Below are 16260 nucleotides of genomic sequence, written 5' to 3'. Positions count from 1 at the left end.
TAATATAAGTATATAAATATATAATTTAATTTAATCTGAAGTTTGAAAATACATTTATACGGATGTATATATACATTTTGCATACGACCCGGACAAATAACTTTAATATCAGTGTTGATAGAGAGACCGGTTGTTTTCGCGCAAGCGCATCACGTGAGGCTTCAATAAAATATTCATTAGTAATAAGAAGGAGATATTTGATCCCGATACAATTTTTTTGCAAATTTATAAAAACGTGAACACATTTCACACATTAAACACGCATGTATATTTTTTCGTATTAAATAGAATAATTTATAAATATTGTATTTTATTTGATAAATACTGGTAAGATTTTTTGCAAAATTGTATGGGGACCAAACATTTCCTTCCTATTACTGATACTTTATTGAAGCCTCACGCCTGCGCAAGAACAACCAATCCGTCTATCACTGTTGCTAAATTTATACGCCGGTGTCGTGTGCAAGATGTATGATCAAAGATCTCCTTCCTATTACTAATGGATATTTTACAGAAACCTCACGTGATGCGCTTGCGCGAAAACAACCGGTCCCTCTATCAACACTGATATTAAAGTTATTTGTCCGTGTCGTATGCAAAATGTATATATACATCCGTATAAATGTATTTTCAAACTTCAGATTAAATTAAATTATATTCTTATATACTTATATTATCTTTATTATCAGAGCGTGCTACGTGCATATAGTGTAAATAATATTGTTACACGCACTCCCGATCGAAATAAATTGTTACACCACTGAGAACTCACACGGCTCTTTAATGCAACACAAATACAAGAACACAGTAATTGAATGCCAAGAAATACGTCCGAACAGTTTGACAGCTCCGAATCTAGTCTAAAAGCACTTGTTTTACAACAGCCCGTCGTCAAGGAACGCCACGCGGCCTACTCAGTAATCGTCCAGCAGCGCGGGCGTAACACTACCCTCTCTCTTCAAGATTGTCGTCCCGACAATCCGAAAAGGGTAGTCCCAAGGCAGTCTTCCGTTCCCTTGACTAGGACACAAAAGTTCCAGGACGGCCTCTTGCTCTCCCTGAGCTTTGCCTCAGGTTACCGAGCGCCGCTTCTAAATAAGTCCTAATTGTCTTCAGGAAAATCCAGGACCTCCATCCTTTCCAAAAGTCCTTTTAGAACCACCATTCGGCATTCTCTGAGGGACCTCTCTCTCCCTCGGCCGACTCCTGAGTGAACTCCACTCCTCCGAGTTCTCGTCTACTGGATTTGATCTAAACGCTGCTCTCCACGCTTCAGCCGACGTCGCCGTTCCTCTTCGGACAAGAGGGGGGTAACCACCGTGGACCCGTCGTCCTGAAAGGACTCCTCTAGTCCCTGCCTCGGCATTTGCCCTTCGCCCCACGGGAAAACCACGGCTCAAAAACCGTGGGTGAGGCAGTCTTCATTTAATCACAAAAAAATTTTCTTGTGAAAAAAGAAAAGAAACTGATCCCACGTCGAAAGGATCTCGCTCACTTTCCAGGAAAGCTTGTAAAGCATCTCTCGTTTCGTAATTTTCTCTTTCCCTGAAAAGAAAATAAAACAACAAGCAACAAACTTCTCCGATTTAAAAAAAAAAACAATTCTATTTTTTTGTCAACGTCTCGTTTCCTTTTATTATTTTCTATTTCGGGCTCCGACTCACCTAACGCACCAATTTCCTCTTATAAAAAGGAGCTAACCTATCTGAATGAACTATCTTTCTTCTATGTTTCGGAGTTTTCTGAATACAATAAACTACTTCGCTCAATTTCCTAACAATAGAATAAGGTCCCTCCCAATCACTTTGTAATTTAGGAGCCTTCCTCTTTACTTTTCGGGAAATGAAGAACCAGACCTTCTGCCCCTCCTGGAATAAAATATGTCTAGCTCTGCGATCATAGCGAGACTTAACACGTGAAGATCGAATATCTAATCTTTTTTTAACACTCGCATGAAATCCTCCATTTTCATTGAAAATCCTTAACGAAATCTTCCGCAGTATGAGGATCTTCCTCCAAGATTCAGGGGGTTTCCCTCGTAACAAATCCAAGGGCAATCTAAGATCTCGCGCAAAATACAACTCTGCCGGAGTCACTCCAGTAGCCTCATGCTTCGAGGTTCTATAGGCCAAAAGAAACATAGGAATCCAACGATCCCAATCCTTCTGATTTGAAGAAATATACTTCGCCAAATAATTAGTAATGGTTTGATGTTGTCTTTCAACCTGACCATCCGATTGAGGATGCAAGGCAGTAGTCCTTGTCTTTCTAATTCCGAAAAGTTCCATGAGTTCAGTAAAAAGCTTGGACTCAAAATTTCTTCCCTGATCCGTATGAACTTCGAAAGGTGTCCCATGCCTGGAAACAATTTGATTAACAAAAATCTCCGCCACTGTTTTCGCTCTAATATTTCTCAAGGGAAAAGCTTCTACCCATTTGGTAAAACAGTCAACTATACAAGCAAATACTTATTTCCAAAAGAAGTAATGGAAAAAGGACCAAAAATATCCATTTGAACCCTTTCGAACGGAGTTCCAACATTGAAGATCTGCAAAGGGGATTTTCCCTTTCCCAAGGGGCCCTTTCTTGCCACACACACTTCACAGGATTTACACCAGTCCTCTACATCTTGTTTACACAAAGCCCAGTAAAACCACTTCCTAATTTTCTCCAAGGTCTTATTTACCCCGAAATGTTCTCCCGTCAAAGAATCATGGGCTTTCTCTAAAATTTCTTTAACGCGGGACTTTTACGTGGGACTAATAATTGAAGAAAGCTAGATTTCAAATTTGGAGCATACCAACTCTTATAAAAGACACCATTCTTAAGATTTATAACGTCCCAATACGACAAGTAAATACGGGTAGAAACATCCGAAACTTCCGTGCGTAAAGGACGTACTCCTGTTTCCTTACCGCGAAAAATTACCGACAAACTAGGATCCTCTTTCTGTTCCCTTTGCCATTCTTCTAAATTTTCTTCAGCCAAGGTAATACGAGCAATAGTTTTCCTCGACTCTCGAGCACAATTTTCTTCGATCTTAGCACAATATCTACAACCTTGAGATTCACAGTGACGTCTAGATAGTCCATCGGCATTTCCGTGAAACTGTCCTTTCCGAAAAACAATTTCAAATTCAAATTGTTGGAGTCTCTCCAACCAACGCGCGAGCTGTCCTTCAAGATCTCTGAAAGACAAAAGCCATCTAAGGGAAACGTGATCTGTACGAATCAAAAATTTTCGTCCCAAGAGGTAATGACGGAAAGCTTTGATTGCTTCAACTATCGCCAAAAGTTCTCGACGCGTAACGCAATAATTCCTCTCGGCTTTATTCAAAACGCGATTAAAATAGGCTATAACTCGTTCCTTTGCATCCTGTTTCTGGGAAAGAACTGCACCAATACCGATATTAGAAGCATCGGTATCTAAAATGAATTTCTCTTCCTCCCGCGGAAAAGAAAGCATAGGAGAAAAAGATAACACGCGTTTCAATTCGTCAAAAGCATTTTGACATTCTTCTCCCCAAGAAAATTTAACTTTATCTTCCGTTAATGCATAAAGAGGTTTCGAAATAAAAGAAAAACCTTTAACAAATTTGCGATAATACGAACAAAAACCTAAGAAGCTACGCAATTGCTTCTTAGTATGCGGAACTGGCCAGTCTTTTACTGCGGAAATCTTTTCCGGATCTGTAACTACCCCCTCGGCAGAAATTATATGACCCAGATATTTAACATTTTTTCTGAAAAAAACACATTTCTCCGGATTAATTCTTAAATTTGCTTCCCGAATTCGCTGAAAGACTTTACTAAGATTCTCTAACATTTCTTCAAAACTTTTTCCAAAAATAATCACATCATCAAGATAAACTAAACAAATTTTCGTTAACATGTCTTTTAAAATTTTTTCCATTAGGCGCTGAAAAGTTGCGGGGGCATTACATAATCCAAAGGGCATTACAGTAAACTGCCAAAGCCTTTTACCGACAGAGAAAGCAGTTTTCTCCCTATCTTCCGGACGAATTTTAACCTGCCAGTAACCGCTTTTCAAATCAAGCGTAGTAAACCAAACATTACCTTGATCAAAAATGTCATCGATCCGAGGAAGAGGAAAGGAGTCTTTAATCGTAACCGCATTTAATTTCCGGAAGTCCACACAAAATCTCAATGCTCCATTTTTTTCGTAACCAACACCGCAGGGGAAACCCAAGGACTTTGAGATTCCTCTATTACGCCATGTTTTTTCATCTCCTCTATTATTCCATAAACTTCGTCTCTCATATGATAAGGAATACGTCGGGGAACCTGTTTTATGGGGGGAGAATCTTCAATATTTATAGAATGACAAATAATATCACAATTTCCTGCAATTATTTCTTCGGAAAATATATCCTGAAATTCATTTAATAGACCAGCAAAAATTTCCTTCTGAGAATCAACAAGATTTTCAGAATTTTTTTCAATGAGCTCCCTTAAGACAGAAGGGACAGAAACAACACGAGAACAATTAAAATTCTTTTCTTTTTTTGATTTAGAATTTCCAAAGGCGGATTCAAAAACATTTTCTAAACTAACCTTTTTAAGAAAGTCAACAACCCCTAGTAAACAATCGTCATGAATTTCCGCCACGAACATAGGAATCTTCAAAGAATATTTACCAATAAGAATATCAACCGAAATTTTATTTTTGCAAAGAATCTTTTCTCCGGTAGGATATCTCAAAAAACAATTTACCGTTTCCAACTTTTCTCCATAGTCTTTTACTAATTTTCTATTTACAATAGAGATGTCAGAGCCCGTATCAATCTTAAAGGAGCAACGTTTTTCATTAAGCATTCCTTCATAACAAAAATAAGAATCATTATCATTATTAAAACTAAGAGAACGATAAACACAATAATCTTTATTCAAATTATAATTAGAACGAAAAATAATCGGGGCATTACCCTTCGGAGTTGAACTCGCCCCAAAAAGCTCAACTAAGCCGCGTTTCCCTTCGCGTCGGGACACTCAAAACGGAAATGTCCTGTTTTTCCATACGCCCAACATTCTTTATCTTTGGCTGCAGATTTGAGGCCGCGCCAATTTTTTCGGAACCCCCCTTCCTCCGATTTCTCACCCCCAACACTTCGCGCGTCCTTTCTCTCCTCCCTCTCAAAATTTCTCCTAAAACGATCAAAATTTCTCCCGAATTTTTCTTTTCTTTCAAAATTCGCCTCTTGAATGATTTCGATAGCTTTGGCTCTCTCCACGGCCGCTTTCAAAGAAGAAATCCCTTCCAGCTGGAGAGTTCTTCTAAGAAAATTATTGGAAACGGCGGAAATGAATTGCGAACATGCAATCTTATCCCGCACCGAAAAAGGGCACTCCGGATATGCTAAACGCGAAAGTCTTTCCAACTCAGCTCCAAAAGCAGCCAAGCTTTCCCCGGATTTTTGTTTTCTATTGGTAAAAAGAGAATAAGAATTTTGAGTAAAAATTCCCTCCCCGAAACGCAACTCAAGCTTTGATTTTAATTCTTCAAAACTAAAAACTTCTACGTCCTCTAACGATTCCAAAACCGTTCGCGCTTCCCCCCTTAAACTCGCGGCCAAAGCTACAGATTTCGACGCGTTGTCCCAGAGGTTCGCGCGTGCGATTAGGAGAAACTGAGAGAGGAACTCCCGCAGCGGAACCGTCCCGTCAAAAGTGTCAGGCTTCAATTTGAAACCCAACTTCGTTCGCGCACGATTCCCGCACGTGTCCCCCGCGGTTCCCAATACGTTATCGCCCGAGGCTCTATTAATAGAAGGACTTAGCTGAAAATTTCGTAAACGAGAAAGCTCCTCTTTTCTCTGCCGCAGCAACACTACAAATTCCGACTCCCTACGCGCTTGTTCCTCACGCATCGTACGCATCTCCTGGAGAACTGCCTGCAGTACCGCCGTCTCCGACATCGTAGATTCAGAAGTCTGCTCTCGAGCCCTTTTTCTTGTAGTGGGCATTTCGGTTCCCTCCTCAATAGAAATATCTCGCGGGCTCGGACGTGTCGGAGTCCTCGAAACCATCCGGACTCTCTCTCTCTCTCCTTTAAGCTCGTTCCGATATCCGCTCGTCCGATCCCGGACGAGCCCCCAAAATGTTACACGCACTCCCGATCGAAATAAATTATTACACCACTGAGAACTCACACGGCTCTTTAATGCAACACAAATACAAGAACACAGTAATTGAATGCCAAGAAATACGTCCGAACAGTTTGACAGCTCCGAATCTAGTCTAAAGGCACTTGTTTTACAACAACAGCCCGTCGTCAAGGAACGCCACGCGGCCTACTCAGGGTGCGTTCCGAAATCTACTGCCAGTACTGACAGTACTGTTTTTTCGTTCCGAAATCGTTTTCAGCGTGCTGTCAGCAACTGTAAATTACTATCTATTCTACAAAAATAGACCCTAGGGAATTACTGACTTCCGGCTAATTTTACACATTGTCCGGAGGTAGTGCAAATTCAGTAAAGCATATGGCCGCCGTCCGCCGTACATTAATGTGTATAATTAAAATTGACGAGATTGTTAAAAAATTAATTGTAACAATGGAAACTGTTCGATACGAACTTATTGATGGCGACAATAACATTTATGAAGTGTTTCTGAAAATCACGCGATGATTATATCACACAATATTTTGTTCAATAATGAAATAATAGAAAAATTCTATTTTTTTATTATAATTCCTACCTAAAATGTGCTTTGAATCCTTCATCCGAAAGTAAAGCAATAACATTTTCAATATAATTTTTTATGCGTGGCCTTAATTCCAATGGTCTACGCTTAGTAATCATGTTTAAGACATTTAGAATTTCTTCCTCATCGTCTGATGAACTGTCACTGTCACTATTAATAACATTCACAATACCTTGCACTGCAATTATAATTGCATTGACATTTGCCATAATTAGATTGTATAAAGTTAGGTTTTTATGATGGCATCAACAGTTGCTGATTTGACTGTAAACGCATTCCGTTTTTTAGTGTTGCCAGTATTCACTGGCGTTTCGGAACAGCTCAAACCCAGTAACTTCAGTAGCAGTACTGTCAGTACTGTCAGTAGATTTCGGAACGCACCCTCAGTAATCGTCCAGCAGCGCGGGCGTAACAATATAATTATGCAAATAGTTATTGCAGTTTATGTTTTATATTTTTCTCTTGATTTTATATATTTTGTTATATTGTATTTGCAGTTTTAAATGTTAAAAAATATTTTGCTTTATATTAATTTATATTCGCATTTGTAATCATGAAAATGTACGTAGGCACATACGTATATATATGCTACTTTTGTTATATATATGCATTTATGCTTTATATTGTGTAATCCGTTGCGTATTATATAATTAACATTAATCCATTTTTGTTTTAATATAAAAATATACGCAGAAGAGGCAGTTATTGAGTGTGACGCGACTAAAGAAATAACGCAACACTATTTTTAACGCGACACCTATAGCGCGAGATTACTATCTCGTTTTGCTAATAATTGAGAATGATGGAACCCATATGTTATTATATATGGATGGATTCGGCTTTTAATGCTCTTTAATTTTTGTTCTTACAAAATTTTTAAAATGTTGAAAAAAAAGGGGTGGGGGTGGGATAAATTAAAAAATTTAAAATTTTTTAAAAATGTAAATATACTATTGTAAAGAGTATAAAATGCCATAAAACTTTCGTATAAAACATTTTTTCATAAACTTTATATTTTCAAAGATATTCGCAAAAAACGAAAAAATTCGTTATTTTCGAGGGGTGGTTTCAACCCCTAAACGTCGAGATACGCAGATAAAAAAAATATGGGTCTAATATTTTTTTACGTTCTACAACATATCCAAAGCTCACTAAAATCGATGAGGGACAGTTCTGTCCGTTCCCTTGTCAGTCAAAAAAAAAGCGGTACACGCTAAAATTTGTCAAAAAATCACTAAACTTCCAACAACGATAACTACGCAAGTAATAAAGATAGGAAGGTTTCTAAAAAGATAAATTAAAGCTTCAAATGTCTACTTTAAGAATCGATTTATTAAAATTTTGCGTAATAATTTTCAAAATGGCGTATGACAAAGCAAGAGCATGCGAAATTGAAAAATATTGATCCGAGTTTGCGACAATCCATGGCGTGAGGCAAGTGTCGCATTTTAATTGGATAAAAAGCATGCGATAGAACAGAGTTTTCCATTCAAATTTACTCGTCCCGATACGATGATTTTTCGCTGAGATATGCGCATTTAAAGTAAATAACTGTATTTTTATTCAAATGCGCATATCTCAGCGAAAAATCATCGTATCGAGACGAGTAAAAAAGCATTTTAAAGGAGAGACTCTGTACTATCTCACGCTTTTTATCCCATTAAGTTGCGACACTTGCCTCATGCCATGGATCGTCGCAAACTCGGATCAATATTTTTCAATTTCGCATGCTCTCGCTTTGTCATACGCCATTTTGAAAAAAATTATTACGCAAAATTTTAATAAATCGATTCTTAAAGTAGACATTTAAAGCTTTAATTTGTTTTTTTAGAAACTTCCCTATCTTTATTACTCGCGTAGTTATTGTTGTTGGAAGTTTAGTGATTTTTTGACAAATTTTAGGTGTACCGTTTTTTTTCAACTGAGTGTATTTCTCAAAATGACGTAAAGAATACACACTTATAAAACTGTTTAAATTAGTTACCTACAATAATGAAATTTACTTTTATAATACAATAAACATTCACGACTATTAGTATAACGTAACTATTGGTATAATGTATAAACAATATCTAAAGAAATAATTGAGATGGTTATCTCCAAAATTCTCTATAATGTATATAAAATATTATAAATTTCTACATTTAGTCTTCTTTCTCTATTTGAAATTTATTTTTGTTTATGACGATTTACAAAAGAAATATTAAAATGCATTTTTTTTATACTCTACATAAAATATCCGAAAATTATTAATTTAAATTAATGAAATCAACACAAAAATTTGAATAATAACAATAAAAACTTTTATTTAAAAAATTCTTTATATTTTTTTATTTATCCGAAAATATGTTATTTGCATAAAAAGCTTATCCACTTTGAAAACATTGTTTAACTCTTAAAGAACCTTATCTATTTTATTACTAAACTTTTTTGCATTTAGTAATGAATCATATTAAACAATAGAAAAAATGACATACTACTATTAAATATCTGATAGCTATTGGTAAAAAAGTGACCACCAGAATCTGCAAAACAAATTTAAAAGTATCATTTGATACTTTTCTGAATGTTTCAAAAAGTATATCTTTGATGCATTAATTTATATTTACAAACATTTATATCTTCCACATATAAGTAGTGTTTCGTTATTAAACGCAAGAATTAATAATTTTTTTTTTTAATGGACACGGTTCTTTCTTTTAAAGCTTTATTCAAATTAATATGTAATGTAATTAAATTCAAAATTACAATATCCACAGCCGCTAAAAAGCCGAAAAGATCCTCAGAAGGTTTGATTACTTGGAAAGTAATCGAGACGAAAATGCCATGGAGTTTGATGTTCCTATTGGGTGGCGGTTTCGCAATATCGAGAGGAAGTGTTGCATCTAGTATGGCAAAACAAATTGGTGAAGCTCTAGTACCACTTCGTTACTTACCACCTATTATAATACTTTCCATAGTGTGCTTCTTTGAAGGCCTCTTGACAGAATTTACTTCAAATGTGGGTGTCGCAAATATTACTCTACCGGTGATAGCGCAAATGGTAAATTATATTCATATGTATGAAAAAATATGAAAAAATATACGTGTCTTACGTAAAATAGTTAAAAAAAGAGAGTTTATGGAATAATTAATGTAAAACAAATGTTTAATAAATATGAAATAAATATTATTTGTACAATAAACACTAATAATATAAAAATAATTAAAAATAAATATTTAATAGACATTTAAAAAATATTGCGTGTTTATTGGGGGATAGCGTATATACGGAAACATTTATAATTGATTCTTGAAAATGATTTCGTAACATAACTTTAATATACACAGTTTAATTTAGAAAAAAAACTTAATTTGTCGAAAAAAAATTTTTTAATTTGAAAAAAATTAATAAAAGTTTTATTAAACAAAAAAATTAAATAAATTTTGTGTTTTTTACAACTTTAAAGTACTTTTGAAACTGTACAACTTTCATTAAAAAAATGTTTTTTTATTTTTCATACTTTTAACGATATTTGCTCCGAAAAAAATTATTCTTTTCAAAGAGGTGTTTTACACTGCAAACATAAAATTCTATTCTGCTTTTTAGAAATAATTAACAAGGGAAGTATCACAAGTGTCAGAAGCCAATTTGATTCTCCTTGAAAATGTTGTCAAACATACAAATCTAAAAGACGCGTATTTTTTTATGTGCGGAATTTTATGTTTGGAGGGTAAAACACCCCTTTGAAAAGAATAATTTTTTTCGGAGCAATTATCGTCAAAAGTATAAAAAATAGAAAAAATTTGTTTTAAATAAATGTTGTACAGTTTCAAGAGTACTTTAAAGTTGAAAAACACAAAATTTTTTAATTTTTTTGTTTAACAAAATTTTACCAATTTTTTTCAAATTAAAAAAATTTTTTTCGACAAATTAAAAGTTTTTTTCTAAATTAAACTGTGTATATTAAAGTTACGTTACGAAATATCATTTTCAAGAATCAATTATAAATGTTTCCGTATATACGCTATCCCCTAATGAACACTTATTTGTTAAATGTCTTAAATATTTATTTTTAATTATTTTTACATTATTAGTGTTTATTGTACAAATAATATTTATTTCATATTTATTAAACATTTGTTTTAAACTAATTATTTGTTTCAAATAATAAATTAGAAAAATGTTTATAAAACGTTTATTTAATATTTATAAGTTATTAATTTTTTATTAAAAATAATGGTTTAAGAAAATTACACGGGCACACAAAAAAAATTAGTTAATCCGGCGGACCAGAATAGTCAATCCTTATGTATTTTGACACACTGAATCCAATCCAAGGTCTGAATTGCAAATTAGCTTATATTTTCTAACTTCAAAAAAATTTTAATGTTGATCCGACGGATCAAACTAGTCTATCCTTATGTATTTTGACCCGTTGAATCGGAATCGAAGATCAGAATTTCAGAATTGACTCATTTTTTCCTAACCTCAAAAAAAACATCTTGTAAAAGCAGTTTGGGTAACAAATGTATAATCCAGAGCGTGCAAGCTTGTGTAACTACATTACCCGGGGAAAATTCAATACGTATGACAAGTCTGAGCTTCTATGAATAAATAGCGTAAAAAATTCGCTCCCTTTTTTTATTATATTGTAACGCGCGCGACTATGGAAATGAAGAGACACTCTTTCGTGCAAAGCAACTTTATTACAAGCGTTTCCGATATACGTCTTCATAAGCTCACGGTCAGTTCCCAATTGTTTATTTATAAGAATTTATCCCGTTGCCCCGGCTCCAGACATCTGATCGCCGCCGCCAATCGATATCGCCGATTCGACAGTTGACTCGCGGACGGAGAGTATACCGGACAGCGCGCGTAACACTGCCCTCCCTCTTCAAGATTGTCGTTTCGACAATCCGGAAGGCAGTTTAACGCGATGTGCAGAATTGGGTGCTCAGGGTTCCAGAACGATTTCCTGCCCTCGTGCTACTGCAACGGGTTACCGAGCCATGTCCACCCTAGCATGCCTCCTTTTTACTAGACCTCTTCGTGTGTCCTTCCCCGTAGTGCTGGCCAGGTTCCTTCGCGGAGACTTTCTCACACGATCCCAGTACTCTGCTGCCCGTGCTCTCCTTTTATCTTGAGCCTTGAGCGCTTCTTGCTTTTTTCTTCGGGATCAGAGGGGGAAATAACTTCCATGGACCCTATGATTTTAGCTCTCTGTCCCCTGCCTCGGCATTTGCCCAAAGTCCCACGGGAAAACCACGGTCAAAAACCGTGAGAGAGGCAGTTTTGAAAGTAGTTCCAAATTTCGATCTTTTCCTTCTCAGACCAGCTTTCCTTTCCGTAACTGTAACATAACGTAAAACAAACGCAAAAAAACTAACAAACAATAACTTTTAAAACAAAACATTTTTTTCTTTCTTCCAATTCGTACGCGTACAGGCTCAGACTCGTATCGGCCCTAAAAAAAGAAAAGTTATAAATTGACCAAACTAATCTCTTTCCTGAAAAAGGACTAAACAATCTGCATGAACAACTTTATTCTTAGAACGACTTCTCAATACAATAAAACATCTCCCAGTTTCTCTCCATGGTCCCTCCCAAGGACTTTGCAGTTTAGGAGCTCTTCTTGCAACACAACAAGGATTGTAAAACCAGACCTTCTGCCCTGGTTCGAAATGCACTTGCCTAGTCCGACGATCATAACAAGATTTTGCACTTTTAAGGGTCCATTCTGGACCCTTAGTTAGATAAGTCAAAAAAAAGGCAATATGAAATATTTATTTACATCAAATGCGAATTTCAAATGTAAATGTTTTCTGTTTGTGACAGAACTTTTTGAAAAAAAGTTTTGAAAATGTTGTCGGCTGATGTTTTTAATATTATTTGATTAAATAATTTAATTAGTATTGATTTTATTTATTAATTTACTTATACATAAAACGTATTTCAGAAACACATATTTTTTATTGATATAAATGATGTTTTATCGAATTTACAACTGATATTACTTTTTGTCAATTAAATTGGACTCGATTTAAGAATACAGTAACAAATATTAATAGAGATTTCACAGATTTATACTTGTTCGGTACCATACCGTTTAGCGATACTCGTCAAAGCGACCGGCCGACCGCTTAGTTGCGCCGCGCCTGACAGCGCGAGCTTCACAGCCTGTGGTTGGAAGGTTTCAAAGACTTACCATTTGAAAACTATTGATCCCTCAAGATTTTGCTACTGACATTTTCGACTCAGTTTTTCATGAGGAATACGTACATGCCGGCTCCTCCGGTTAATTTGGAACACCCTGTATATATATATGTTAAAAAAGACTGGATGTGATTTGTTGAAAATTGTGTGAGTTATTACTTCCGCCAAGTCGAAAATGTGATTTTCGGGAAAATGCGTTTAAAATTTCAAGTTAAGTTTTCACTGATATAAATATTTATATGTGGATACTTACAGCTAATCAGTTATTCCAGGCCCATAGAGTATCCCTTCAGCTTCCTCGAAATTGCGCAGGGTATTCAAATTCTCGTTAGTTCGGGCCATTCTTTGCTTCACGGATTGGTAGGACGTTCGTCGCTTCTTTTATGCGCTCTGCGTCACGATTACAGGCATATAGGTCTGCATATGGGCCGATGGTGATGCCCATAGTTTCCATAATTTTCAAAATAGGTTTGAAACCTTCATTGAAAATACAGGTGGCTAGAAATGCGGCTATTTGAATAATATTAGAACCGCAGAAAACGTGTTTTGGTGCAAATTGCCAAATAGTTTTGTTGAAACTCTCATTATTATTTTGAGTAAATCCTCCACGACAACGAATCAGTAAATCATGCGATGACAAATTTTCATAAATCGTTCGAATTACTTCCTGCACTTTAGAGTCGAGAGGAGGGGGGTGACAGTAACTGCTCAAAGTTCCAGCCGCTTCAGCTTGCCGTCACTTGCATCATGAATCCGGTCCGCTTGGACAACGTTTGTGCATAGGTTTCTTGTTCGTTGAAATTTTGTGTTCAAAAGTAGTCCACACGTCATTAATCATTTTTTCAACGTCATTCGGGTTACATCTTATTGCGAGTCCATAATAAGTAGTCAATTTGTTTATAAATTTGTCTGTCAGTTTTCCGGTACCTGGTCCACCTATGACAATAATGTCCAATCACAGTTACCACACCAAACAGAAAAGAAAAACCACATTGCTCTATGTTCCATCTCCTGATATGATGAGTTTATTTTCTTCATTTCCATTCGCAGCATTTTTTTCTTTTTCCTGGCAACCTGCTTTTTTGATGACTTCATTGTATACTGCGCTTGCAGAAACGAATATATTATCGACCGCAGAGTAATACGTTGATATGCTCATATTTTTTCCAAGATCCATCAAACCCAAAAAAGTATTGATTCCACTTACAAGGGAACCTCGCGAACCCGAAAATTCTGATTTTAATGAAACTTGGCATAAATGTAGAGGGGGTGAATACATGAATTTAGAAATTAAAAGTTGGTGCTTATAAACGGTTTAAAGGGTTGAAACCACTCTTCAAAAATTTTGAGTTTTTGCCTTTTCTCGATATATCTCGTAAACTAAACAAAATATTAAAAAATGTTTCATACAAAAGTTTTACAGTATAAATACCTCTATTTAACTATGTTATTTATTTTTAAAAACAAATTTTTTTTCAAAAACAAATTTTTTTTCTTTGAAAAAGAATTTTTTTTTGAAAAAATAAATATAATAGTTGAATAGAGATATTCATGCCGTAAAACTTTTGTATGAAACATTTTTTAATATTTTGTTTAGTTTACGAGATATATCGAGAAAATGCAAAAACGTCTCAACTTTGAAGCGTGCTTTCACCCCTTCAAGCCGCTTTTGAACCAAAATAAAACATTTCTAAATTAATGTATTTACCCCCTCTACATTTATGCCAAGCTTCATTAAAATCAGAAAATTTTCTGTTTGGTCTTATAAACGGTTTGAAGGAGTGAAACTACCCTTCAAAGGTTGAGATATTTTTACCTTTTCTCGATATATCTCGTAAACTAAACAAAATAAAAAAAAATGTTTTATACAAAAGTTTTACAGCATAAATACCTCCATTTAACTACGCTGTTTATTTTTTGAAAAAAAAATTTTTTTTTAATTAAGATAAATTTTCAATAAAATTGACTTTTATGTATATAGCATTTATAAAGTAATTATATTATCTTATACTACGTTCTATTTATATCATCTACGTGTATCTTATATATGTTATATATTACCTACGTTATAGTACTATACATTTATATTATCTGCATCCTTGTATGTATTAGTTTTTATCTAACAGTTGCGCAATATTAGTAGTCACGTTGCTTTCACACAGTGTTCATTCTCTCTACGTCACATATTTCACATTCAAGTTTTATATTCGTCATGTCACGGTATGTATCATATATGAAATCACGTATTAATAAAAGTTTGGTATCTTTATTAATGGTGTTACGCGTTATTTTCACATCAGTGTCAAGTCTAACGTGTGTTTGATCAGTACATCAGTATCACATCTAACATGTGCTTGATTTTTCTTGTTAGATTGTTTTTAATTAAGCGAAGTATAATGTTACACATCCCAGCAAACACAAAGTTACATGTAACGTGCCTGTTAGTTATAATTTCTCACTCAATAATGTAATTGTAATATAACACACGTGTTATATTACAATTACATTGTTGAGTGGGAAATTATAACTAACAGGCACGTTACATGTAACTTTGTGTTTGCTGGGATAAATGTTGCGAATGTTCTTAATATGTTAATTATTTAATTTCAAATTACACATATTCCACCAACGCCTATAAATGAAAGAGAAATACAATTACGTGATGTGATAAAGGATATTATAACAAATGCAGTGAATGACTTATCATTTGATGTACACACTCATTTTGCTTTAAAATTTTAAAATTATTTGGAAGTGGATTTACCTGACATAGAATATGTAACAGATAAAGTGGAAGAATTTTTAGAAAATGATAATGTTGATTATGAACCTGATAATGAATATAATTGTGAATCAGAAGACGAAATTTTAAATAGTAGCTATAAAAGGAAAGCCGTCGAATATTGGAGAAGTGATAAAAGGCCGACACTCTCTTTTAGGAGTGCAACGTCGCTTCAGAAAGGTGAAGTCCCTACCACAATTATCATTTTAAAAAAATTCTTCCTCATCATTTGTTACATATTCTGTGTCAGATAAATCCACTTCCCAATAATTGTAAAATTCTAAAGCAGTATCAGTGTGTACATCAAATGATAAGTCACATTCACTGTTATAATATCATTTGTTATAATATCTATTACATCACGTAATTGTATTTCTCTTTCATTTATAGGTGGAATATGTATAATTTGAAATAAAATAATTAACATATTAAGAACATTCGCAACATGTACGTGTAACATTATGCTTCGCTTAATTAAATAATCTAACAGAAAAATCAAGCACACGTTAGATGTGATACTGATGTACTGATCAAGCACACGTTAGACTTGATACAGATGT

At 34.7% G+C, this 16260-nt stretch overlaps 2 protein-coding genes across 2 annotated transcripts in view; one reads left to right on the top strand and one right to left on the bottom strand.

Moving 5' to 3' along the window:
• Positions 1–4452: 4452 nt before the first annotated feature.
• LOC118647560 lies at positions 4453–7109 on the bottom strand. Its single transcript, XM_036292643.1, has 2 exons — positions 6717–7109; positions 4453–6628 (listed from the first exon to the last, which is right to left on the bottom strand). The coding sequence occupies exon 2, from the start codon at positions 6044–6046 to the stop codon at positions 4979–4981; it is 1068 nt and encodes a 355-aa protein (XP_036148536.1). The 5' UTR covers positions 6047–6628; positions 6717–7109; the 3' UTR covers positions 4453–4978.
• Positions 7110–9094: 1985 nt separating this feature from the next.
• Positions 9095–16260, top strand: part of LOC118647561 (protein I'm not dead yet-like) — a 39942-nt gene continuing 32776 nt past the window's right edge. Inside the window, exon 1 of the mRNA XM_036292644.1 lies at positions 9095–9765. Coding sequence (XP_036148537.1) covers positions 9403–9765 — 363 coding nt within the window. The 5' untranslated portion in view covers positions 9095–9402. The remainder of the gene's footprint in view (positions 9766–16260) is intronic.

The sequence above is a fragment of the Monomorium pharaonis genome, chromosome 10 (assembly GCF_013373865.1).
Source record: "Monomorium pharaonis isolate MP-MQ-018 chromosome 10, ASM1337386v2, whole genome shotgun sequence".
NCBI classification, from domain to species: Eukaryota; Metazoa; Arthropoda; class Insecta; order Hymenoptera; family Formicidae; genus Monomorium; species Monomorium pharaonis.
Note: the sequence above shows the minus strand (reverse complement) of the source record. Positions and strands in the feature narration are given on the sequence as shown.